Source organism: Lissotriton vulgaris, chromosome 3_1 (genome assembly GCF_964263255.1).
Source record: "Lissotriton vulgaris chromosome 3_1, aLisVul1.2, whole genome shotgun sequence".
NCBI lineage: Eukaryota > Metazoa > Chordata > Amphibia > Caudata > Salamandridae > Lissotriton > Lissotriton vulgaris.
This window is the reverse complement of record NC_141689.1, coordinates 1,061,069,686-1,061,094,645: the sequence shown is the minus strand read 5'-3', so window position 1 is coordinate 1,061,094,645 and position 24,960 is coordinate 1,061,069,686. Positions and strand designations below refer to the sequence as shown.

The window sequence follows — 24,960 nt, the reverse complement described above, 5'->3', positions numbered from 1 at the left end:
GTGAACGATCAAACCGAAGGGTCAACTTTTCCATCATATAAACCAAGACAAATAATAGTTATTGGAGATATAAACAGACACAATTTTTTTAAAAATTGGATGGAGTTGAAATTTGGTTAAAGACATGTTATGATTGAAATTGCCAGTTCAGATTGCCTCTGAACAAAGGAATATATCCCTCCTGTATGATAACAATTAGGGAGTTATTCCCTCAGAGAATCTCTCTTCTGGTGATAACATCCTGGACCTTCCAACATCGATCAAAATCTGAGATACCCCCATGTCTTAATACGCATATAGACCTCCAGACCGCTATAGAGATGAAAATGATATTGTTCATGTGGCCCTGAAGAAGGTGATATAAATCATTTGTTGTCACTGAAACGTGTATAGGCCAGTCTTCACACAGCTAGGAGTCCTACCCAAGAACCAAAATAAGACAAGATTTATTCAGAAAGAATTGTGATGGATGTGTAAACACCTAAACCGTGATTTTGATAACTGTGATGGAACAGGTTTAGTGAGCAGAATTCCATTTCAGATGTGTCTTTATTGTGATTCTTCAGTGTGGTATGATGATGGTATGTGTGAGAAGAATGCAAGGTGAGAATGGAAGGATGATGGTGTGAAAATCTTTTCTTTGGGGGATGCTATAAATTGTATTGAAACATAGTGATTCTAATCTAGGCTTCTTTCCAATCGAAATGTGATATATTTGTCTCTCATTTGTAAATGTTATATGAGTACATGAGTTTAACATACATTTATTTAAAAAAGTATATAAAAATACAGAAATCTATAAAAATATATTGTTGATAAATAAATAAAATTGGAAAGAATTTATTTCCTGTGTTGAGATTTTGTCTCTTGGGGAGATGTCTATTTTTGAGTAATACCATTGTATAAACTAGATAGGCCAGATAAGAGGTTATTTGCATTGTATAGCCTATTGTTGTGTCTGCGGAGTTAGTGTTTTCATAGTCGTGCACCCAAAAAAATCCTTAAAAATATTAATTGATTTACTGTGCGATCAGTAGAGCTAGAATCTGATATCGGGCAACAATAAAGCATTTATTTCCAGGTTTTATTTATTGATTTCTTTGGTATGTTTATTCCAGGAGTGCCTTCATAATATCACAACTAACTGAAGATAACCACAGGGAATTATATGGTATTAAAACAGTAATTGGTCTTGCAGGATCAGACAAAATGTCTACATAACATGTATAAAAAACTGGACGAAATGGAGAGAGAACGCTGTATGTTTCAGGAAGCACTAAAAAATCAGAAAGACGATACGGCTCGCTGCCTTGAAAGAGAGGAAAAACTAAAGCGTGACCTCGAGGTAGGTTACCTTCTGTTTGTCTTTGGAGCAAGCAAGGATATCAGCTTGACGCTATATATTTCTGTTATCCTGTAAAGATTAACATCTGTATTGTGTCATATTCTGAGTGAACATGCAATTTTTTGCTGGGATGATGACTACATTTAGACAGGCGACCTGAGTTAAACTGACTGGAAGGTGGGTGACCTATAATGCCACAAAGGATTATTTACTGGGTTGTTCCCTCACTTTGGTCAAATATATCTTAAGAAAATTTGGGGCACTGGGCACAAGCATGTTTTGTGACACCTTTTTTTAACCTTTTAGCCGTACATTGTGAAGGAAGTGACATGTCCATTCTAAAATGACCATCCAAACGTCATCTTGGCTTTTGACTTTTTAGCAACCCACTCAAGTCAGGTTCAATACAAATTTATTTAGACCATTAGTCCCCAAATGTTTTAAAACCATCAAAGTAAAACATCAATAAAACATTCTAAAATCACAATTCATTATTTGACCTCATAAACTTCATAAAATACATTCAACGTACATTTAATGGTGCATAGGCCACACAGAACTATAGATAAGCAAATCAATTCAAAATACTATTGAAGGATTTTTTTAACTTTTTGGATATACTTCCCCATGGCACACGCTATATCCAAATTACTAATTTCTGTTAAGAGGTTTACTGCTTGGACCCTACTTCTAATATCATATTTTTTTAGAAATTGGACATAAAAACTCTTTCCATATATCTAAAATTTTCCGACTGTCCAGTAGTAGATGTAGGATATCGCATGTTGTTCCCAAAGTACAGGTGCATTTTCCCATTCTATCAATCATACATCTTTTTACCCCATCATTCATATAGCATGGGTTTAACCCTATCCTTAGACTTTGCAGTTCTCTTCTCAACCAGCAGCTAGGCAGCCTATCAATATAGAGTGTTTCATTTTGCCACACTGGCGCCATGAATCAAACAGATTTTTTCCTCCAAAGATAATCTGGGTCCTTAGCTTGGGAAATTTCTTTCCCCAGGACCCTAAGTTCCCTTTTGTCATTCTTAATTTGGAGAGTCTTGGGGCACAGCGTAATTTTCATAATGTGGTACGCCTTATTGATGATAGCTCTTGTCCCTTTTGCCCACAGTAGGTCACTCTTTACAATCTCATCTCTGCACCATTGTGAAATTGTATGATCTTCCCCCATGCCCAGGCGCTGCCAGAAACATAATAGGGCCATACACGTTGTTATACTCCATGAGGTTGTTCCCAATTCTAATCTCACTGCCTGAATCATTGGCGATTTCGGCAAGGAAAATACATTTTTCAGGGTATTTCCATCCTCTACGCCCCATCCGGTTTTACAGTTCAGATAAAGCACTTCTGCACCATACACAAATTGGGGTGGTATCATTACTGAGTACATTTTTAGAACTGGTCTGTCGGACATGTCGCCATATGCACAGTTGAATCTTTTTAGTCCCCTGACCGATGCCAAACCCCTCAGTTTTGGTGCGTCGAGATGAGTATGCCACTGCAAACTTCTCTCGAACCACATCCCTAGTTATCTATATTCAGCAACCTTTTCCAGCTTTTCGGGGCCCAGGAGCTATGTGAACCCAATTCTCCTTCGACCGAAGCATAGGATCTTTGTCTTATCCGTATTGACAACCCGTTTTTTACAATGACAATATTCATTAAACCTGTTTAGTTTTCTTTGTAGCCCAATCTCCATTTGATCCATAATAACTAGGTCGCGTAAAGTAGACCAGAAATATGTTTCCTGTCTTATTTCGGGCTTGCCCCACTCACATTGCCCAGGATTGACGGCAAGTCTGCGATAAACAGGGAAAATAGCAGGGGGACTGGGATTACCCCTTCCTCAACCGATCTGGTTTTTTTGAGGCAAGCTCCCATCTATATTTAAGATTATCTGGGCCCAATTATCGGCATGAAGTGCTTGGATCAGCCCTAGCAAATCCCTTGGTATATTATATGCAGTCAAAGTCTCCCACCGCTGTTCCCGGTCCACCAGATCAAATGCTGCGCGGAAGTCCACTAAGCAGCAGAACAAACTTCCCCTCTGCTCAATCGACTTCCACACAATGGACCAGAGCACAAAGCAGTAGTCGACCGTTGAGTGTCGGACTGCACTAGGAACAGCCCCAACACCCACCAGCCACGCACGCAATCTCTGGACATCTTCGACTCTTCCCTCTCCATGACGAAGCAGGTCAATGCTGTCTCCTCCTCCTGCTTCAACACCCTCTGCATGCTCTGCAGGATCTACAAGTGGATCCCCACTGAAATAAGAAGGACGGTCACCCAGGCCCTTGTCAGCAGCAGACTGGACTACTGAAACGCCATCTATGCAGAAGCCTCGGCCAAACTCCTGAAACGGCTCCAACTCATCCAGAACGCCTCTGCATGCCTGATCCTCGACATCCCTTGCCGCAGCAACATCTCACCCCACCTGAGAGCCCTGCACTGGCTCCCTGTCAACAAGAGGATAACCCTCAAACTCCTCACCCACACACACAAGGCACTCCACAACACTGGACCAGCGTACCTCAACAGCCGACTCGGCTTCTACACCCCCACCCGCCAGCTCCGCTCCGCAGACAGCACCCTCGCCTCTGTTCCCCGCATCCGAAGAGCGACCGCCGCTGGCCGATCATTCTCCAACATCGCCGCAAAGACATGGAACACCCTCCCCATCTGCCTACGGCAGACCCAAGACCTACTGACCTTCAGAAGACTCCTCAAGACCTGGCTCTTCAAACAGTAGCAACCCCCCCTTAGCGCCTTGAGACCCTCATGGGTATGTAGCGCGCTTATATATACTATGATTGATTGAGTGTCCCTCTTTGAACCTCCCCTGTTCTGGGGGCACAATCCAATTTACTTCTGTCCAGTCCTTTAGTATTACTCGGATTACTTTAGCGAAAACTTTTTCTCCTATATCAAGGAGATTTTTCATTCTTGGGGGCATTTAAATCTCCTTTTTTATGGATTGGCAGTATAATAGCTCCTCTCCAGTTTTCTGGCACAATGCCTGTCTAAAGGATCCCCTGGAACATTTCTGCAAAAAACTCGACCCACCACTCAGGCCTATTTTTTATAATCACTGTCAGCAGATTATCTGGGCCTACTGCCCGAGTTAGGTTTATGCCGGATATTATTTTCCGTATATGGCTTGAGGTAAATTGTTCCTTTATCTCTTCCTTCACACTTAGCCATGATATTGCGCTTGCTTTCTCTGCCATTGGCCATTTCCCATAAATTTTCCTGAATTAATCCACCCAGTAATCTTCGGGGACCAAGCAGTGCAGGGATCCTATTGTTTTACCCGATTGTTTGGCCCAATTTCCAGAACCCTTTCACAACTTTAGACTCAAGTGAAAGCTCAGCATTGTACCTTACTCTAAGTCTTCTTTCCATTTGTCTAAATGTGCTTTTACTTTCCGACAAACCTCATCGAACCATGGACTGTCTTTATTAAGGGATCTAATGTTACTGGCCGTCCCAGGTTTAGTACATTTCATTTTTACCCGTAGGCATTCTACCAGTTGTCTTATTGTATTTTAATACCAAGCATTGTCATCTTCAGTAGGGAAATTTTCAAAGACAAGAGTCTGCTGAACAGCACTTAATTTTATAATGTGATCCTCAGATATACAAGTAGTTAACCTCTTTGGGTAGTCCACCTGTACCTGGAGTATCGTCTCATTCTGATTGCCCGTTTTTACAAAATGTTCTGTCTTCAAAGGTCAGTGATCGCTTCCTTCCACACTCATCACCTCGAAGTCCTTGATTAAATCAAAGGACCAGGCATGTGTAAACATGTAGTCTATAAGGCAGGGTTGCTGATCCACTCTATCTCTACAAAGGTTCTTACAAGCCAGTTTAGTCTCTCAGACTAGCTCAGGCTGAACGAATGTTAGGATGGATATCACTGACATTTAAAAGCACCCTTGTCATCCTTCAAAAGGTTGGCATTCATGACAATTGGTGGCTAATCGCTAGCACCTTAGCAACATTGCGAACAAGTGATTGTGATATAGAGATAAAAGCATAAAGAACAAATGATAGACGGAATGTTGAACAATGCAAACACCCATCCCAATTCACAAAGTTCTAGGTTTAATCCATCGTTTTTTTGCTCATCAAACAATAGATTAAACCCAGATCTATGACTGGGGGTGAATGTTCAAATTGTTTAGCACTCCGTCCATCATCTGTTCTTTTTGTTTGTGATACATAGATAGGGATGTGAGGCAGACTGTGTCCTTTTGGGCCAGGACACCTTGTAAGTATCTAATGAACAGGAAGAGTTGGTATTTGAGGTCCAAGCTAGTGGAGCTAATAAAAATGAAAATCTGGTTTTTGACATTTTTAAAAGTGTACAAGCTTTTCTTTGGAACAACAGAACTTTTTTGACCAAAACCAAAAGCTTGCATCTGGGAAGAAATGTATGTTTTTTGGAATTACGAAGCTGATTTTAGGGGACAAAATTATTACGTATTCCTAATATAGTTAGAAATGAGTTTCAATATCTTCAATATCTTCCTGCTGGTTTGTGGACACATTTGCCACGACTCATACCTGAAATCTGCATCTGACCATCACATCATGGATGCTGTGAGTCCAAATGATTGCTCTTTCAAGCCCCTTAGACCATTTCTTGATTCCTAGAAAAGAGAACAAGGAGAGTGAAAGGCTATCCGTATAAAGAAGAATGAGAGAGAGAGAATGCACAGAAGCTCTCCTCTTGTGGGTACCAGTGTATGCACAACAGTAGAGCTTTTAATTGTGCTTTCAAGCTCTTCTCCTCTTTTCTGTTCTTGATCAATCTGTAAACGAACATGTCATATTGCATTATAATTAATTCCAGGAAACCAACTTGTCCCCCTACTGCCTCTCGCATTCCGGCGTAACTTGTTCTTGTTGGTGGTACAGCAGTATGAGGGTGTTTTCCCTGTAACTTTCCTGTGATAAGTAAACCAAGAGATGGTCCCAGGAACCAAGAAAGAAAGCAATATGGAGCACGCCCTATATATGCTCGGATTGGAGACTATACCAATCCTGTGCAGAAATACTCCCCCTACACCACTTTTCATCCCTGCTCTCTGGCCCCCTGGTCACTTCCCTATCCTACCCAGGTTCACTGCTCATTATCGCCCTTATGCTTCCTTTTTTTCGTGTCTCGCTCTTCATCTTTGCCTGCTCTCCCACTTACTCTCCAATTTCCTGTCCCTCAGATTCCTGTCTGCCTATCTCACTCCTAGGCATCACTGTTTCCCCCACTCCTTGCCCTTGGTTGCTTTCCCACTCGCTTGCTGTCATGTTTGGCTGTTCCTTGGCTTACTTCCTGTCATACGGACCTCCCTCGTTCCCTCGTCCCACCAATCCCAAACATTGCTTGCTTCCCGAACACCATTCTCATGCCCTTTCTCATTTTTTTTTCCCAATGCGCCTGCTCCCCTTTCTCTGAATTATTTTTCCAGTCCCATTAATCGCCAAATCCTTGCAAGCTTTCTGGCCCTGCTCTGATTTCCAAGTGCACCTTGGACAATTACTTTCTAGAAAATACCTAAAGAGCTTTTTCAGACATATATTGAATCTAGTTTCTACATACAAGTGACTGCTAGTACATTTAAATATTATGGTGCTTCTTTCAGAACATTTAGGAAATCATTAGGATGCCAGGCGGACTTTTTCTGCCCACCATCCTGATAGAAAACAGGACCGCCCACCATATGTGTGGCAGTCCCGTGGGGGAGATTAGGATGCGCCAACCACACTGGTCGGCGCATCACGCATTTTTAACATTGCGGCAGGCGGTGCTTTCAGCAGCATCCGCCACAATGGTTAAAATTCATGTTGTGCATATGCATACACAAAGTAGCAGACACCATGCGGTGCCTGCCGCACTGTTGCTGCAAATGCAGGAGGGTTCCATAGGTCCCCCCCATTTGTGCACCCCCCCCAACTACCTGGGGGCCCAATTGTGAACTCTGCATGCCTTTCCGTGGACGCAACGGCGTCATGGAAAGGCTGCTCTCTGCCTGCATACTAATATGGATGATGGTGTCTAGCAGACACCACCACCATATTAAACCCTTTTCCGCCTGGTCGACTCGTTGACCGGGCGGAAAAGCGGCGGAGGGTCTTTCCGTCAGCCCGGGTCCCCTCCGCCATACTGATATGGCGGGGGAAATGGGTGGCCATGGGTGGCCATGCGGGTGGTGGCAAGCCGCCATACATCCTAATGGACCCCTTAGAGTTTGCACACAGAGCCTTGGTAACGGCCATTGATATCCCAACCCTGGCATATTTATTTAACACAAATATCATTAGATTTGAAAAAAAATAATATGCAGGTGTATATATATTGAAGCCACACACTCCCAATCATTTGGTATGCTCAAAACAAAAGCTGAGTCCACTTTGTGGCCATTGCTCCTTCACTCAAGTGCATCTGCCCCATTCTTAATTCGCGTGTATCTCGACACTGAGACTGGGCTGTGGTGTAGGCTTATGGCACCTCTTATGAAGACGTATGGTACTGTAGCCAGCTACAGAAATGACTTGTGTCTAACTTGAGGTACCTCTAGTAACGACCTAAGCCTGCATTTACCGAGGACATGTATCTTTCTGAATCCATAGACCTCTAGTAACTGCCTAAAGCAAGGACTTGTGTCTGACCGCGATTGACCTCTAGTTAATGGCATATAGTACTGCAGCCTGCATCAAGAACGTGCTAATTGCGGCTTTACTTATACTCTGAGGCCACCATGAAAAGGTGAATACCTCGATTTTTTTTTATATCGATGTAAGTAATATCGAAGTCAATAATATCGATATCAAATATATCGATGTTAGCAATTTCGATGTTACTAATATCGATATTTGTACTATTGTTATGTATTTTAGTATGTATTTAATATGTATGTGTTATATGTTTTTTGTTAAGTATTTTACTTGTTTTAAGTTATATGTGAACTATGTTCATATATTTATAATGTTATTTTTAAGCCAATTTTATGTTTTAGTACCGGAGTGGGTTGTGGGTTTATAGGGGAATAGGGTGGGAAGTAATTTAATTATATTAAATTAATTATTACTTTTTAGGAATTAGAAATTAATTTTATTTAATTTTTGCGTTTAACTTCTGTAGCGGGTAGTGGGTTTATAGGGGAATTGGGTGGGAAGTATTTTAATTGTAATTAAGTAATGAATTATTTTTATTTATTGGTATTGATAATTTATGTATTTTTAATTATTTATTAATTGGCAAGTAATAATTTTAATTGGTAATTAATTGTTTTAATTGGTAATTAATATTAGTAATGGTAATTAATTTATTTAATTGGTAATTAATGTTTGTAATTGGTAGTTAATGTTTGTAATTGGTAGTTAATGTTTGTAATTGGTAATTAATGTATTTGATGTGTTAATAATTTTTGTAATCGGTAATTAATTTATTTAATTTGTAATTAAATTATTTTTATTGGAAATTATTTGTAAATAATTTGTAATTAATGTGTTATAAAAAGTATTTTTGGGCATACAAATAATATTATTGTTTAATGTTTTTTAATTGGTAATGAATTATTAATAATATTTGTTTTTACATTATTTTATTGCTTAATATTTATTATTTGGTAACTATTATTTATTAATTGATATTTATTGTTAATTTATTGTTAATTAGTTATTCAAATCTATTTTTTCTTTAATATTAATGGGTATTTTTAAATGATGTTTAGTTATTTAAAATAATAAAATATTAATACATTTAAATATAAAAATTATTTCTAAGTATGTTTTATTTAATTTGTATGGTATCCAACGCTTTCCCTACTGTTGCACTCTCTGGAGTGGGAATAGTAATTTTTACCCCTACGCTATCCAACGCTTTCCCTATTGTTTCACTCTCTGGAGTTGGAATAGTAATTTTTACCCCTTCGCTATCCAACGCTTTCCCTACTGTTTCACTCTCTGGAGTGGGAATAGTAATTTTTACCCCTACGCTATCCAACGCTTTCCCTACTGTTGCACTCTCTGGATTTGGAATAGTAATTTTTACTCCTTCGCTATCCAACGCTTTCCCTACTGTTGCACTCTCTGGTGTGGGAATTGTAATTTTTACCCCTACGCTATCCAGCGCTTTCACTACTGTTTCACTCTCTGGAGTTATAGTAATTTTTACCCTTGCGCTATCCAATGCTTTCCCTACTGTTGCACTCTCTGCAGTTGCAATAGTAATTTTTACCCCTACGCTAGCCAACGCTTTCCCTACTGTTTCACTCTCTGGAGTGGGAATAGTTATTTTTACCCCTACGCTATCCAACGCTTTCCCTACTGTTTCACTCTCTGGAGTTGGAATAGTAATTTTTACCCCTACGCTATCTAGCGCTTTCCCTATTGTTGCACTCTCTGGAGTGGGAATAGTAATTTTTACCCCTACGCTATCCAGCGCTTCCCCTACTGTTGCACTCTCTGGAGTGGGAATAGTAATTTTTACCCCTACGCTAGCCAACGCTTTCCCTACTGTTGCACTCTCTGGAGTGGGAATAGTAATTTTTAACCCTATGCTATCAAACGCTTTCCCTACTGTTGCACTCTCTGGATTTGGAATAGTAATTTTTAACCCTATGCTATCAAACGCTTTCCCTACTGTTGCACTCTTTGGAGTGGGAATAGTAATTTTTACTCCTACGCGATCAAGCGCTTTCCCTACTGTTTCACTCTCTGGAGTTTGAATAGTAATTTTTATCCCTACGCTATCCAGCGCTTTCCCTGCTGTTTCACTCTCTGGAGTTGAAATAGTAATTTTTACTCCTACGCTATCCAATGTTTTCTTTACTGTTTCACTCTCTGGAGTAGTAATAGTAATTTTTATCTCTATGCTATACAATGTTTTCCCTAATTTTGCATTTTCTGGAGTGGGAATAGTAATTTTACATTTTACGCTATCCAATGTTTTTAATACTGTAGATTTTTTTGGACTTTAAATAGTAGTTATATTTATTATCTAGAATAAATTTAGATAATGTATTATGTTATTAATTTTAAAAAATATTGAAAGTATATCTAATTTTTTTAATTTATTAAAAATAATTATTTACTGTTTTATGTAATTTTTTTATTTGTGGAGATCTATTTGTAATGTATAGTATTTTTTAATAATTTATAAGTAATTATAGTAATTATTAAAATGTATTATGTAAATATATAAAATATATTTTACATTTGTGTTTAATTAATGTTATATTAATGTATATCTATTATTTATTAATTTTAAACATTACAAAATATTTTTAACAATGTTTATTTTATTTATAAGTATTATTTACTTTTTTTTACACATTATATTTTAACAGATATAAAACAATATTTTTAATTACGATATTTTTAACATCGATATTTTTGTTTTGATATTTTTGTACTTACCATTTTGTAGAAAGGATGCCGACATACTTGCCTTCGATATTCCAAGCCTCGATGTTTCTGTAGGTCGATATTTTGTCTGGCGATATTCTGTCATAGATCCCTGTAAAATGCTTATGTTGTACTTTTGCTTGCAGTATATGTTGACAGACTGTTCCTTGGATAGCCTCAGTGGACTGTTTATCAAGGTTGGTAACTGAGGGGACTTCCGAGGTTGGTATCGTGGCTGGCAGCATATAAGAATGATACTTACAAGCCCAGTAGAAAGGAAAGCTTTCTAGGGAGAATTGCAAGGAATTGCTATAGGCAAACTCCATAGGAACAATCCATCAACTCCAAGCAATCAGAGTTTTCATGAGAAAATACCTCAAGTAATGCTCGGTGCACAGATTCAGGCATTTCGTCTTTCCATCTGTTTGATTGTGGTAACTGATGGACTTGAAATGCTTCATGCCTATTCATTTCAAACATTCTTTCGAGAATTGTAAATAAACTGAATGCCTCGGGTGGTAACAATTGTGTTAAGCAGTCCTTGCATACAGAAGATGTGAGTTAGACACATGCCAGTAAATTACACTGCTGTGGGTGAATTTGTGAGGCGTATTGTTTGAAATAGGCCCTTTCTGCGTGGTCTCCCCAGATTTTCTACCTTTTTGCTGATCCCTATTTTTGCTTGTAGAACACTGTGCACTTTTACCTCTGCTAACCAGTGGTAAAGTGTTTGTGCCCTTTCTATATGATGAAATCGATATACAACTAATTGGCATATTTGACTTACCTATAAGCCTTTACTATATTGTACAAAGTGTACCCAAAGGCTACAAGTTAAATATCACTTTTGGTCTGCAGCACCCATTGTGCCATCCGTTCCAGTGTCATTGCAAAACTGACTGCAGGCCTACCATGTAGCTGTGGTGGGTTTAAAACTGCAATATCAGCCCATCAAAATAACCCCATTCGACAGGTCAAAACCTTCCTTTTAAATATCTATAAGCCGCCCCCTAAGAAAGACCATTTGCCCATAAGGCAGATTGCATTACATTTAAAAGTAGAACATATTTGAATGTAATGTTAAACAGTATAAACAAATCCAAGAAGGCTAGTGTCACTGTAGCAAGGCTGGCTGCTCCCTAGGAAAAATGGTTTCATTATTCCATTTTATAATTACTGTTAACCATGTTAATTTTGGCTGAGAAGCAGATAAAACATATTTGAAATACTCCCTTTTCATATTTATTTGGAATATAATTTATTGTTAAAATTGAATTTTGTATAACTATTAAACAATAGGTACTTTTATAAAGTTACCTTTTCCTTCTCTCAGGATGCCCATTTATATGAGCTACAACTGTCACCTGGCAGCTTATTAGCAACTTTGGTGAGGTATGAAGTGGCTTCCAGGGCAGGGACAAAAGGCCATGGGTGTGGGGAGGTATTGTGATCTCTGTACTGGATGGCATATAAGCTAGACCCAGGAACTTGGTGAACTTCAACTGGGCTACCTAGGCATAACCTCTTCTTGTGTCCCCTCTCCCCAGCCAGGCAGGCTCCAATTGCAGTGTGTCTCTTTTTGGCATCAGTGTCAGAGCCTGCGGAAGTGTCAAAATCTATTTGTGAAGGCACTCACTATCCTGAAGTACAACAGAGTAAGGGCCATATGTATCATGCAAATTCGCAATCGCAAAGGCCGAAATTCGCAGAATTTCAGCCTTTGCGAATGCGAATTTGCTAAATGGAATGTACAATGCAAAACTGGTGCAAAATAAGGAATTTCAAAATTTGCGATCCCTTATTTTGCAATTGCATTTAAGGAATCGCAAATTTTGCGATTCCTTAAATGCAATGTATGTAGCAAAAAAATTTAGCAAAATGCCCTTAAGGAAATGGCAAATTACCACCAACTTCTAGTTGGTGGTAAGTTGCGACTTGAAAAGGGCACATATTTGCATTTTTCAAAGTGCCATGTGACGCACATACATGCCCTTAGGGCATGTATGTGCACCACATGTGCACCCATGCATATTTCAGAGGTGCAACAGGGTGTCCTTTGGCACCCCTGCACCCTTGAAATTATTCTCAATTTGCGATTAGCAAATTGCGAATCACAAATTGAGAATAACTTCCCATTCATTCCTATGGGCCTCCTGGCCCATAGAAATGAATGGGAAAGTATTCATTAATTGCGATTCGCAATTTGCTAATCGCAATTAAGGAATTCGAAGGAATCGCAAAAAAAATGCTATTTTGTACATACATACCCATTTGCGATTCTCAAATAGCGATTTCTTAAAAATCGCTATTTGAGAATCGCAAATGGGTATCTTGATACATATGGCCCTAAGTGTCTGACATGTTTCAGGATCCTGACACTGTTCAGCAGGAAGGTGGAGCTGATGAGATATCTGAAACGATGTGGTGATCAAGAATTACTGAAAGTAAACCTCTCCTAGAGAGACCTGAGATTTGACAAAGTTGGAAATTATTCTAAGTCCTAGGACGTCCTGCAGGATAGCATTTCTTTCTCCTTTGAGTTTAAATAAAGCTCAATGTAGTGGCCATTGCTAGATTGGAGGAAGGTTGGGTTAAGGGGATTACTGAAAAAAGAATGAGAACTTTGTGAATGAGAAATATGGGGAAAGGACTTTGAAAATAGTAAGTATGTCAGGATCTCACTTAAATTCAGGTACGGAACTCCAATGCTAACCACTCCCTTTTCAGTCAAATAAGATTGTTAATGAACTCCAGAATCTGAAATGACTGTACAGGAGGCAAAAGGAGAAGGGACATAGATAGAAACGAAGCACTCTGTAAGTGTCTGGTTGAAGACGTATAGCAAAGACCATTCTTTTGCAATGGACCTATTTGTAACTCCCATAATCCTGTAGAACAAGGCACCATTAATTTAAATATGTTGGTGTACTACAGGATATTGTGAGGTTTAGTAGAAAGGCTTACTAGGGTATTGAAAACTTAACCAGGCCTCAGAGGACCAGTATTCAATTGGGAACCAAATACGAAGGCCCACCTCCAACAGTAGAGACACCAGGAGATAGGATTTATTTTATTTATTTATTTATAGTCTTATAACGCGCATGAATCAGCCCCGAAGGGGTATCTCCGCGCGTGGATTCTGTATAAGTTGGATCACTTTGATTATTTGAAGTTGGAAAAGGTATTCTGAAATGGCAGCAAACAACCTCAGTATCTGGTGAAGGAAGGGTTAAACTGAGCTACCCTGACCACCCAAGGGAACATATGGCGTGCAAAACAGAAGAGGTGCAGGAAACACATATGATGCAAACTATGCAATTGAAATGGAGAACCCATCAAGCACTGTTGCCAGGCAAAGTGTAATACTGGTGCTTAATTCTTCCCATCGCTTACTGACCAGAAAGTGTCTGAAGCCTTTCAGCTCCTTCCAGAATATTCTGGCTAGTACTCAATGTTCTGCCATTTCCTTAATGTTCTCTTTCCACTTTGCCCTGGAAGTGCTGATCCATCTTTGCTTGTGACTCCACCCTCCTTCACCTCCCCAACCATCACAAGGCCATTTGTCACAGTCTCGAAGGGCTGCTCATTGCAAACTTCTTTTGTGGAGTCTGAGGAATGTAACTGCAACAAAGGATATGATCCTCAGAGAGCATGAACTCCTGACATTACATCTCCCTAAAAGGCACAACCCTTGCCCCCTCAAATAAGGACCTGGTTTAATAGGGAAATGATGGTACAATGACCACTTCAGGACAATACATATATTGCAACTGCCCTCTGACTTTATGGGAATACATGATCTCCTCCACTTCATACTTACAATTGGAGGAGGTGGCACCCTGTCTGTGTTAAGTGCTTTATTAACGCTAGAGATATGAATTACTCGATGTTGTTGCCATTTTGCGGGTGATTGCAACCATACTGCAGACTTTCTGATTAAGCCAGTAACTTTTAAATTTCCCACAAATTGGAGAAGAACTTAAGGTGGGAATCAAGGAGAGATAGATTCTAGGAAAATAGCCAAGCACAATCATTAAGTTTGTACGGGGGGCCAGTCTGTCCGTGCCAATTTGCAAATCTCTTATAGTCTTATTTGGCTTTCTAAACTCTTTTATGGCCTGTATGTTGAGTATCTCTTAATTTATTTCAGAGTGCACTTTACCATAGCTAAATGAGGAGGGATACAAATCTTTTTGACAGAAACAAGGATGATACCAATGTGCACAAAAAACCGGGGGAAATATACGGCACTGTGTAGTAACTGTTAAAATATAGCTCACCTAGTGGAAGTAATGGCACCCACTGTTTTTGGTAGTTCATTGAGAGACAACTGAGATATTGTTCTAGGGCTTGATTAGTTTTTTTGTCTTACCCCCCTTCTGAGAATGGCAACAGATGAAATGGAAGTGCATTATGCCCAAATAAGTGATTAGTTCTTTTCAAAATGTACAAAGAAACTGGGATCCTCTATCTGAATTGATGACTTCGGGCAGCCCATGAAGATGAACGACCTCTTTTAGAACAACTGGGCTAATTTAAAGAAATTAGGGGCCATCTGTTCCTAATTTGCAATCCCTAAATAGCGAATCTGTAGAAATCGCAAATCAGAATGTACAGACCCTGCGATTTCATAATAGAGATTCCTACGGATTTGCCATCCCTATTAGGAAATCGTATTTTAGGAAATTGCTAAATTGAGATTTCCTAATAGGAAATTGCAATTTAGGAAATGGAGGCCCAAATGCATCTGGAAGTAGGATGATGATGTCAGAGCCAAGATGCAGGCTAAATATAGGGTATGGCCACTAGCCAGAGGCCTAACACACTTTAAGGAAGCAGAGAGGGCCTCTGCCGCACTGCTGGCTGTATCAGACACACCAAACAAACCACACCATGGCTGCTGAAGAGGGGAATGACCCTGGGGCCAGCAGGAACTGCAAAGTGAAGTTTTCGGAGAGGGTGCAGGAAGTCCAAATGGAGGAGTATGCTGCAACATGAACCAGCTTGTTGGCAAGGCCTCATTCACAGTCCCTAAGGCCCAGAAAAGCAGGCCCTGGAATGGGATCCTTGATAAGGTGAACTCCTTGGGAGTGACGCAGAGGACCATTCCAGAGATAAATAAGAAAGAGTTGGTACGACCTGTGGTCCCTTACCAAGAAGAGGCTGGCCAGCAGGGTGGCAGAGGGACATGGGCCTGACAGAGAACGCTCAAAACACCCCCCTCTGACTCCCATGGAGACGATAATGGAGGGGACCCTCAAACTGGAGAGTGTTGCGGGACATAGGGGCATCACTACCTCCATCCCAGGGTAAGTCATCTCCCATATATGTACCATACATAACATAACGTTATGCAATCCTCATAGCATACATCCCAGCATGATTTACACCATTGAGGTGTTTGGCGCACCCAGGCAATGCATCATGGGAGTTCCAGTGCACATCATTAGCTTGCAGTACTGAGTGCTGATGGCCACACTAAACATATGTGCACAACACAAACATGTCACAAACACATGCAGCAGAGTTACAACAACATTATAGCTAAACAGAAACAATTTATTTGGAATAACTATATATAAATGCATTTCCACAGATCACAGCCCAAACAAATCAAAATCTATAGCAGCCAAGGGGCTACTGGCAGTGGGGTCACCCTGAACCCAGAAGACCACCACCCCCTCAGCCCATCACAACAATTCTAATTTGATGGAGAGCCACCATCCCCCACTGCTCATTTATGAGGACATAGATGGAGGAATGTAATATGTCAGGGACCCCACATCAGCACAGCCCAGGACACTGCAAAGGCACAGGGACACTGTGTCCGATATGTCGTATACACCACAAGTGTATGGTGGCCTGGAGGGGTGTATGAAATCACAACGCATGCTTTTACCACGCATGCTTTTACATCGCAACTTTTACAACGCATGCCTTTACAACGCATAGTGTTGAGGGGTGCTGGATAGTGAATAGTTTAATTTACTATTCCAACTCCAGTCCCCGTGGATAGTAGGGAAGGTGTTGGATAGTAAATTAAATCTATTCCCTATCCTAGAGCACCCCCCCAGCGCAATGCGTTGTAATGGTTTGCGTTGTAAAAGTTGCGATGTAAAAGCACTGCGTGGTAAAAGTTGCGTTGTAAAGGATGTTTTCCTGCCTGGAGAGGTCCATCCTCAGAATACAGTACCTGCAAAGCAAAAAATAGACAATGTCAGTAGGCACCACTTGGCAATGTCCATAGAGAAGGGGCAAGAGTGCTGGCTATCAGCGATGGAGTGGGAGCACTGTGTCCAGCGGCTGTCTGCCGCAACATCAGACCTGGCAAGGCTTAAAGTGAATATACAGACAGACATGGCACACTACTACCAGGAGGTTACTCATGGGCTGGTGCAGGTCACAACTGCTTTGGAGAACATGCAGACCCATAACCTGTGCAATCCACAGCATGCCCTGACCACCTGAGAGCGAGGATGGCTCCAGACTCAGTGTCTCATCCGCCCATGAGCCAGGCTCAACCAGGCTTACATGCCACAATCCCTCTGACACAGACGCAGCATCAGTCCCACGACCCAGTGCTGCAGAGAAGGGACCCAACCCAACGGAATGCAAGAAGTGACTCCCTAGCATTGCAACTCAGTGGGATGAGTTGCCCTTGAGGTATATAAAGGCTACGTTACAGGGGCTGGGCAAATCTCAACTGTATAGTGATCTAGGGATGATTTCTAACCCAGACATTGCTTGGGTCAAGGGGGCCTTTGTGGGACATAGGCTGGGGGAAGGGACAAAGGGCCCGATGTAGGTCGGTCGGTAACGGCCGAAAATCGGTATTTTCGGCCGTTACCGACCGGTATACATGATTTGGCATGTAGGGGCACAATTTTACAGAATCGGTAAATTTACCGAATCGGTAAATTTACAGATTCTGTAAAATACTGAATCAGTATTTTTACCAATTCGGTAAATCTCCGATGTAGGTGGGACTCTTCTGAGTCCCAAAGGCCCTACAAATTTGGTATTTTACCACACAATCCTATTGTGTGGTAAAATATTGAATTCAGGTGTGCATGCACATGTGTGCATGCACACCTAGCCATGTGACAGACAGACATGCCCTTAGGGCATGTCTGTGTGCCACATGGCGCACATGCCTATTTGTGGGGTGCCAGAGGGTGTCAAAGTGACACCCCTGCACCCTTGCAAAATGCGGTATTGACCGATTCTGTAATTACAGAATCGGTAAATCCAATTGATTCCTATGGGCTTCAAAGCCCATAGGAATCAATGGGAAATGCCGATTCTGTATTTACAGAATCGGTAAATACCGATTGTTAAAGATTCGGTATTTCAACATCTGGATATACCTACATATCCACACTTTAGATTTACCGATTTTTAATTACCGATTCGGTAAAATTCGGTAAATCTAATTTACCTACATCTGGCCCAAAGTCTCTCTGACCAAAATAATATGTATTACCCATGTGATGGTGTTTTCTCTGAGCAATATAGAACTGTACTTCATGCTAGATATGCTGGTTCTGCATGGAGGGCTCCTAATGTATTTCTGGTTAAATATGTTTCCTCAATTTTTAGGGGAAGGTGTAGACCCTCGGATCACCCAACCCATTCATGTGCCATTGGTGTTGCACAAAAAAAGTCACATATTACCTTAATTTGTGGTTGGTGGACTAGTTTATGACATGAGTATATTCACCCTTTTCATTTGCAGATGAATGTTAAACAAAATAAGCCAGCATTACTATATTTGCAGTTTTTAGAGAATTAAAATGTATGTTGTGATGTAACATGTTTTTAGCAGGTGTGTATTATTCTCATTTATGACTATATCTGCAATTTTGTGAAAGGAGGAGCTGCTGTGGGGAGCTGCTGTGGGGATGGCTCAGCAGCGGCGGACGGTGGTAAGTTATTATACTCCTTACTTATTGACATTTTAGAATAGGCTCGCAAAGGGGTGCATGATGTACTGTACAGTAGACAGTACACTAGTACAAGTACACTGTACTGTAAAGAACAGTTACAAATTTAGAACTAAATTTTTGCCAATCACTGAGAAGACAGTCACCCTTGACTTAGCAATAGCATTAGCGTGGTAGTTCTCGAGTAAGCAATGGCCCCCTCTATTTGACTTCAACTCAGCTGTGAAACCTTTACCATGAAGCCAAGTCAGATCAGATGAACTGGAGGGATGTGATGAACTAAGAGGGAAAGAAGGGTGTAAGGAAGGACGAGCGAGTCGTAACATTTCTGACTGTAAAGAATGATACGTGTTTTTGAATGCATGCAGAGATGGCTGATTGGAAGGAATCAGATGCATGGCTGCTTGAAGCAAGGATGGTTGGAGGAGAAAGAAAAGATGACTGCCTGTGTGGGTGAATCAGAAAATGCATGTGTGGTGTGCATTGTAATATATCATTTGGGTGAAACTCAAATGCAAGTCAAGACGGTGGTTTACCAAATAAAATAAAAAGGGTGTTAGTTGGTTGTTGAGAAAAAGTAAAGTTGGTCCAGTTGAGACATTAAGAAGAATGATAGATGTTTTCTTTGGAAGCCTGGATGGTATCTTCTTCCTCATAGATAGCAGAGGTGTATGGAGCAGATGCTCAGTGGATGAAGAGTGTTACTTTGAACAGCATGTCCGTGCCAGAGTAGCAAAGCAGAGGAAATCCAAATACTAGAAGTTGTGATTGTTCAGAAATACTCCCTTGACTAACAGTACAGTAGTTTACTTTGCAAGCACAGCATATATTGTGTATGTATTGTATAGTTCACATTATATCAAGTCAAGTCCCTTCCTCCGGCAATTATGGGTACCACACTCACTCCCTTTGTTAATAATATTGTTTCAGCTGTGTCCATCAATTGTTGTTTTTGCATGTGTCAATCATGGATGGCCTATCGCTGTTGTTCACTCAATCTATCAAAATAAAGCACCTAAATTCATCCATCATATAAGCAAAGATCATGTGATCGGCTGGATATATGATCAGAAATGAACAATCTTCATTTTCCTTTTGTAGTAGTCAAGGCCCGGGGGGCAATGCAAAATATAAATTACATTGAGCAGTAGCCCTTGATGTAACCGAGTATGGCCAGTGCCACCCCTATAGAAAAGTAAGAGCTTCCCTATCCTCACCTGCATGTACTGCTTAAAGTAATGAGAGTCTGCGACTCTGCGTCATCATGGCTTGTGTCTGTTTTTCTTGGGTGCAAGATGACTGAGTTTGCATTATGCCGGCCACCACAAGTACATATACAAGTAATTTTTTTTGCAAAACAAGAGAAAAAAAGAAGACTGGGGTACTCTCTTACTCTGACCATGTAGTGAGTCCATAGTGCTGCTAATAGAATTCCTGAAACTCCCACTAATGTTACAGGCCTACAAAGACGGCGGAAAGATACATGCCAAAATGTTATACTGTGCTTGCAAGTTGCTAGTGTTACTGTGAGACACCTTTCTGTTGAATTATTTTGTGTTAATGTTAAAGAGTATTGGTTACAGTATTTTTCTTTCTTTCTTCATATAGATTCTCCACAAAAGCTCACCCGCTAGGAGATGGCTGTCTGGGCCAGGGACCGGAAGCTGGAGGCCATTTGTGCCGAATATCGGCGGCTGGTGGCTCGGGAGCAGGAGGAGGAGGAGGCAACAGCTGCATCCTCCTCCAGTGTCCCTGGGTCCACCAGCCAGCAGCCTCCAGTGGTACGGCGCTGTGGTCCGACAGCCTCCCGCCGCTGCCATGGAGCAGCAAACAAAGCAGCTGCCCCCCCCCCCCCCCCCCAGAGCCTGCATGGCACGTCAGCGCCGTCTCCGCCGGAGAGTGGCCTACCTGGAGCGGGCGGTTGAGAAGCTGAAGCACCAGCTCCAGGACCTCCGCAAAGAGATGCAGGACCACCTATCCACAGGACACCGCCGGCAGTGACTGTCCCTTGCCCCTTTTTTAAAGACTGTTGGGGGGTGGGAATTGGGCGTTGGGGATTCAGAGGGACTTTTTGAGGGACATTCTTATGGACATTGGTTGGGGTTAGGAGGGGGGTGGGTTGGTTCTTTTGTGTAGTTTATTTTTGTTAGGGGAAACATAATTATTTATTTTACATATTTCAACATAGTGTACACGTTCATATTATTTTGTGGGGTGGTGGGCGGGGGTTACTGTACGTTTGGTTTCCTCAAACTTACCAGCATCAATTATCTAAAATGTCCCAAAATGTACAAAAGTGCCACTAACAGAGTTAGTGAATTCAATTGCCCTCCTAGTACTTTAATAGTACTACTGTCAGTCTCTCCTATCCTCCGAGTCCTAGACCATTATTCTACCTCCCAAAAATGCTTATCTTACCTGTGATTCGTGTTTTAGAATCGAGCTAGGCACAGCACTAGCTGCATGGCAAATGGCGATTACGGTTGCCCATGAAATCCATCCAGGACAGAAATTCTATTGTTGTGGTGGTAGTAGGAGTGATACCACACTAGCAGTAGCAGCATATGGAAAAAAGTAAATGAGACATTGAGTAGCCTGAGAGGAGTATTAGAAGGAACAGTATATATTTGTAGCCTAAGCAATGCTGAAGATAGGTATGAAAAAAAAATATTTGCATGGATGATTATGGCTACAACAAGAACAGTGACACAGCAGTGTATCCTTTCTTCTCGTGTAGGAGGATACTGTTAGCAATGGATCCAATCAATGATGGGCATGAAATTCAGAATTGATTTGAAAAACTCATTGGGGTTTTTTTAAGCAGAATTTAAATATCCTAGGATTCATCTAGCTGCCTTAAAATTGATTTGAGGAGGTTGCTTGCACCTTATCCTCCCCAGCAAGTGTTTGGAATTATTGTTGTCATTTAGTCACACCTCAATGAAAACCGCACAGCCTGGGGGAAGAGGGTTTGAAAATTGGAAGGGAATGGTGTTTTGGGGGAAAATTTTGTGGAGAGAGGAAAAAAAACAACACAACATGGACAAACAACAAATGAAGAAAAACAAATCTTTGGATACGAAGATATCCATACATCTTTTAAGGGACATAAAGGAAGTGCATGCACTACTGCATGCATGAAGTTGTTTGCTAAATTGATGGTTAGGTTACTGAGAAGTAGTACTTACTACAACTTACTAACTATGAAGAAACTGTGACAGTACAGGGCTGCAGTAATTATGCAATTTCACTTGTCTATCTGCCCTCAGAGGGAATAAACACCTATTAGTACATTAAATTAGTTTTAAAAATAGCAAAGAAACTTATTAAATAGCTGGAGGGATGAATTTGAAGCAGAGAGCAAATAAACGCACAGAGTCACACTCATAGGAGTTCACAAAAATAACATTATTTAAAAGATAAGCAAAAGTGAGGAGGATACTGTAACTGTATGCTGTAGTTGTCCTGTTCAATTTGGGAAGTTGCATGCATCCAGCCATTCCTCTTATTCACGGTACTCCTCCATTCCATCTGACGCTCCGTCAATCAATCTTGGTGACCAAACACACTGTCCACTGCCTGCCTGGCGGATGCGGAATTGCAGATCGCTAATGGTAAGCCTGAGTTAATCGTTTTTCCCATCGCACAGGGTAAAAGCCAGCCTGTAATTGTTGATGGAAAAACAGGAAGTGATATTAAAACACCACGGAGAAAAAAATAAAAGGTACGGTATGTAGTGCAAAAATAACACTTTCAGTTTCAGAGGCGACAGTATTACATACAAGCATCATTTCTAAAGTGCGTACTCTGAGTCTCCTTTTCAAGGATAGTAATTAGCACACAGTAGGTATTGGTATACAAGGGAACCCGTAAAAAATGGCCAAGGACCACGGGTAGAACTAAGTATTATTATTTTACAAAGGTCCTAGGTTTAAGTGATATTTAAAGAAATAATTTACACAGGCTCAAGATAAAGGCTGTGTTTTTCCTTCTTCAGTGTCCAGCCGGACCTAGAAGCGTTTATTTTGGAAAACAATTTTTAAGTATAAACAGAATAGGGCGTGAGTAACTGGGCACAAGCCTGTACCTAGTCAGAGGCAGACAATACAGGGGAAAAGAGAAAGAATTAACAGGCAAACAAGGAGAGCAGGGTGGCTTATATTACAATGCAAACAATTTTAAATGAGCACAAAACCCACAGTAACTGGCGTGAAAATTGCAAATCATAAAACGAGCAGTACTGCAAAACAGTCGACGAACGTTTCGATCCCTATCTCCAAAAATAGTGGGATCATCTTCAGGACCAAAATGAGCTTTGCCTGATTGGTCGAGTGAGCCTGTAGGGTTTAAACAGGGAGGAAAAAGGGAAATGAAAATTCTAACATCAATTCGTTACATAGCTAGTCAGTAGCCACTCTTTTCATGCAGGGTGCAACACGTGCACATGCAGTTGCTTGTTCCAAAGGGCACGGATGGGTATGTGCTCGTATTTGGAGTGTGAAAATGACCGAGTAGGACATACCGCTTTTGCTCGTTAAAAAGTAGTGCTCGGTGACGTGATATCTGGTGTTTGGTGCGAAAAATTGACAAGGTGGGGGAGTGTTGGCCAGAGGGTCGACAAGGTTGTGAGTTAAACCTTAAAATAAGAATTTCTGATTACAACGAACGAGGCACGGTGGACTGGACGTGGCTGAAAACACTTCAAAGGGCATTCAGGTTCCGAAGTAGCCGATGCCTATAAGAAGGTAATTTTAACATACCATTTGCGAAATAACAGGTTTGAATTAATAAAATTGGAATAGGGTTACCGGGTTTACCGTTTTCGCCTTGCAGTTTGGTGCGCGGCGTCAGGAAGAATATTGGTATCTACCCAGTTGGGTTGGTTCAATTTTGACCTGGGAAAAAATGGTTTGGTCAGAGATTAGGACCTACTGGGTGAAGCCGAGGTGGCGAGTTACGTGCAGTGAAGGAACAGAATATTACCGTTACAGCCTAGCATCTCTAGCGTGGGCTTGACGGTAAACTTTGATTGAAGTTTAACCTGTGAAAAAACATGAGCGATTGAAGGTTGGAAGTGAATAAGGGTGAAAGTGAAGGCGGCGAGTGCAGGCAGGTAATTACCGTGAGTTGCGGCTTGTTATCTCCGCAGGGCGCTCAATAGCGTGGGCCTTTTCCGTGCGAGCCTGCAAGGAAGGGAAATGGAGGGCACACATAAGGCATATTGGACTGAAACCTTCCCTCGTGGGAGTCAGGGTGGGGCATCAAGTCAAGGCTTACCGTAATATGCTCATAGTAGGGCCGAAATGGGGTCCCGTCTGGAGGCTCAATGGCCTAGTGCTGGGTGTCTGCATGCAGCGGCGCCTAATGTAGTCCGTGATTGTGGTGATAGAAAGTGAGAGTGGACTAGTCCGATGATTCCGAAAGTGGGCGCCATCTTGGATTGGTCAACCCAGAGAGTGAGTGAGAAAACCAACTGGAGAATTAGAGGGGTTATAAAAAGCAGATACAATGATATGGGCTCATGTCAAAGTGCGGTTCTCAGAATAATAAGGTCACAAGCTATTAAAAACAACTGACATTTGAAAAAGTTTAAAATTGAACACAGACAATTGTATAAGCTCATGCAGAAGGACGAAAACCATTGATAGCCAACTTATATTAGGCTAGTCCAATCCTCTGTTCTGTTGAGGCCATCCTGGATAGAGTTGAACTGTATGATGGACTTCAGCTCTTCTTTGTTGAGTAACTGTCCCATGTTGCCACCTCTTGGTGGGAGTCTCAATACTTTCAGGACAGTCCATTTCAAATCGCTGTCAGAATGTTTTTGGGCTGCAAAATGTTCCATCAGAGGTGCATTTAGAGTGCCGCACCGGATGCGACTTCTGTGTTGCCCAATGCAAATTTTTACCTTCTGGCTGGTTTGTCCAATGTACACTTTTTGGCATGGGCATAGGATTAAATAGATGACATTGCAGGTGTTGCAGTTGGAGAAGGAACGACATTGTATGGTAACATTGTTAAAGGTAAAACTTTTTCCTTCTATAGTGCTGTCACAGTTATTGCACCCACCACATTTAGCATGCCCAACAATGGGGGACAGACCCCATACATTATCAAGTGTAGCCGGAGGTAGAGAATTGGGTAAAGCAGCCCTTACGAGGTGGTCTCTGAGGTTTTTACTTTTTTTGAAGGCAAAAACTGGTTTTTCAATGGAGAGGACACCTGTGTTTAGTATTGG

General features: G+C 41.2%; 1 protein-coding gene across 1 annotated transcript in view; it reads left to right on the top strand.

Annotated features, from left to right (window-relative positions):
• The window catches only part of LOC147727391 (coiled-coil domain-containing protein 171-like), a 1,936,181-nt gene that overhangs the window by 240,915 nt on the left and 1,670,306 nt on the right, over positions 1-24,960 (top strand). The window contains exon 3 of the mRNA XM_086963620.1: positions 1,199-1,345. Within this exon, the coding sequence (XP_086819746.1) occupies positions 1,199-1,345 (147 nt within the window). The remainder of the gene's footprint in view (positions 1-1,198; positions 1,346-24,960) is intronic.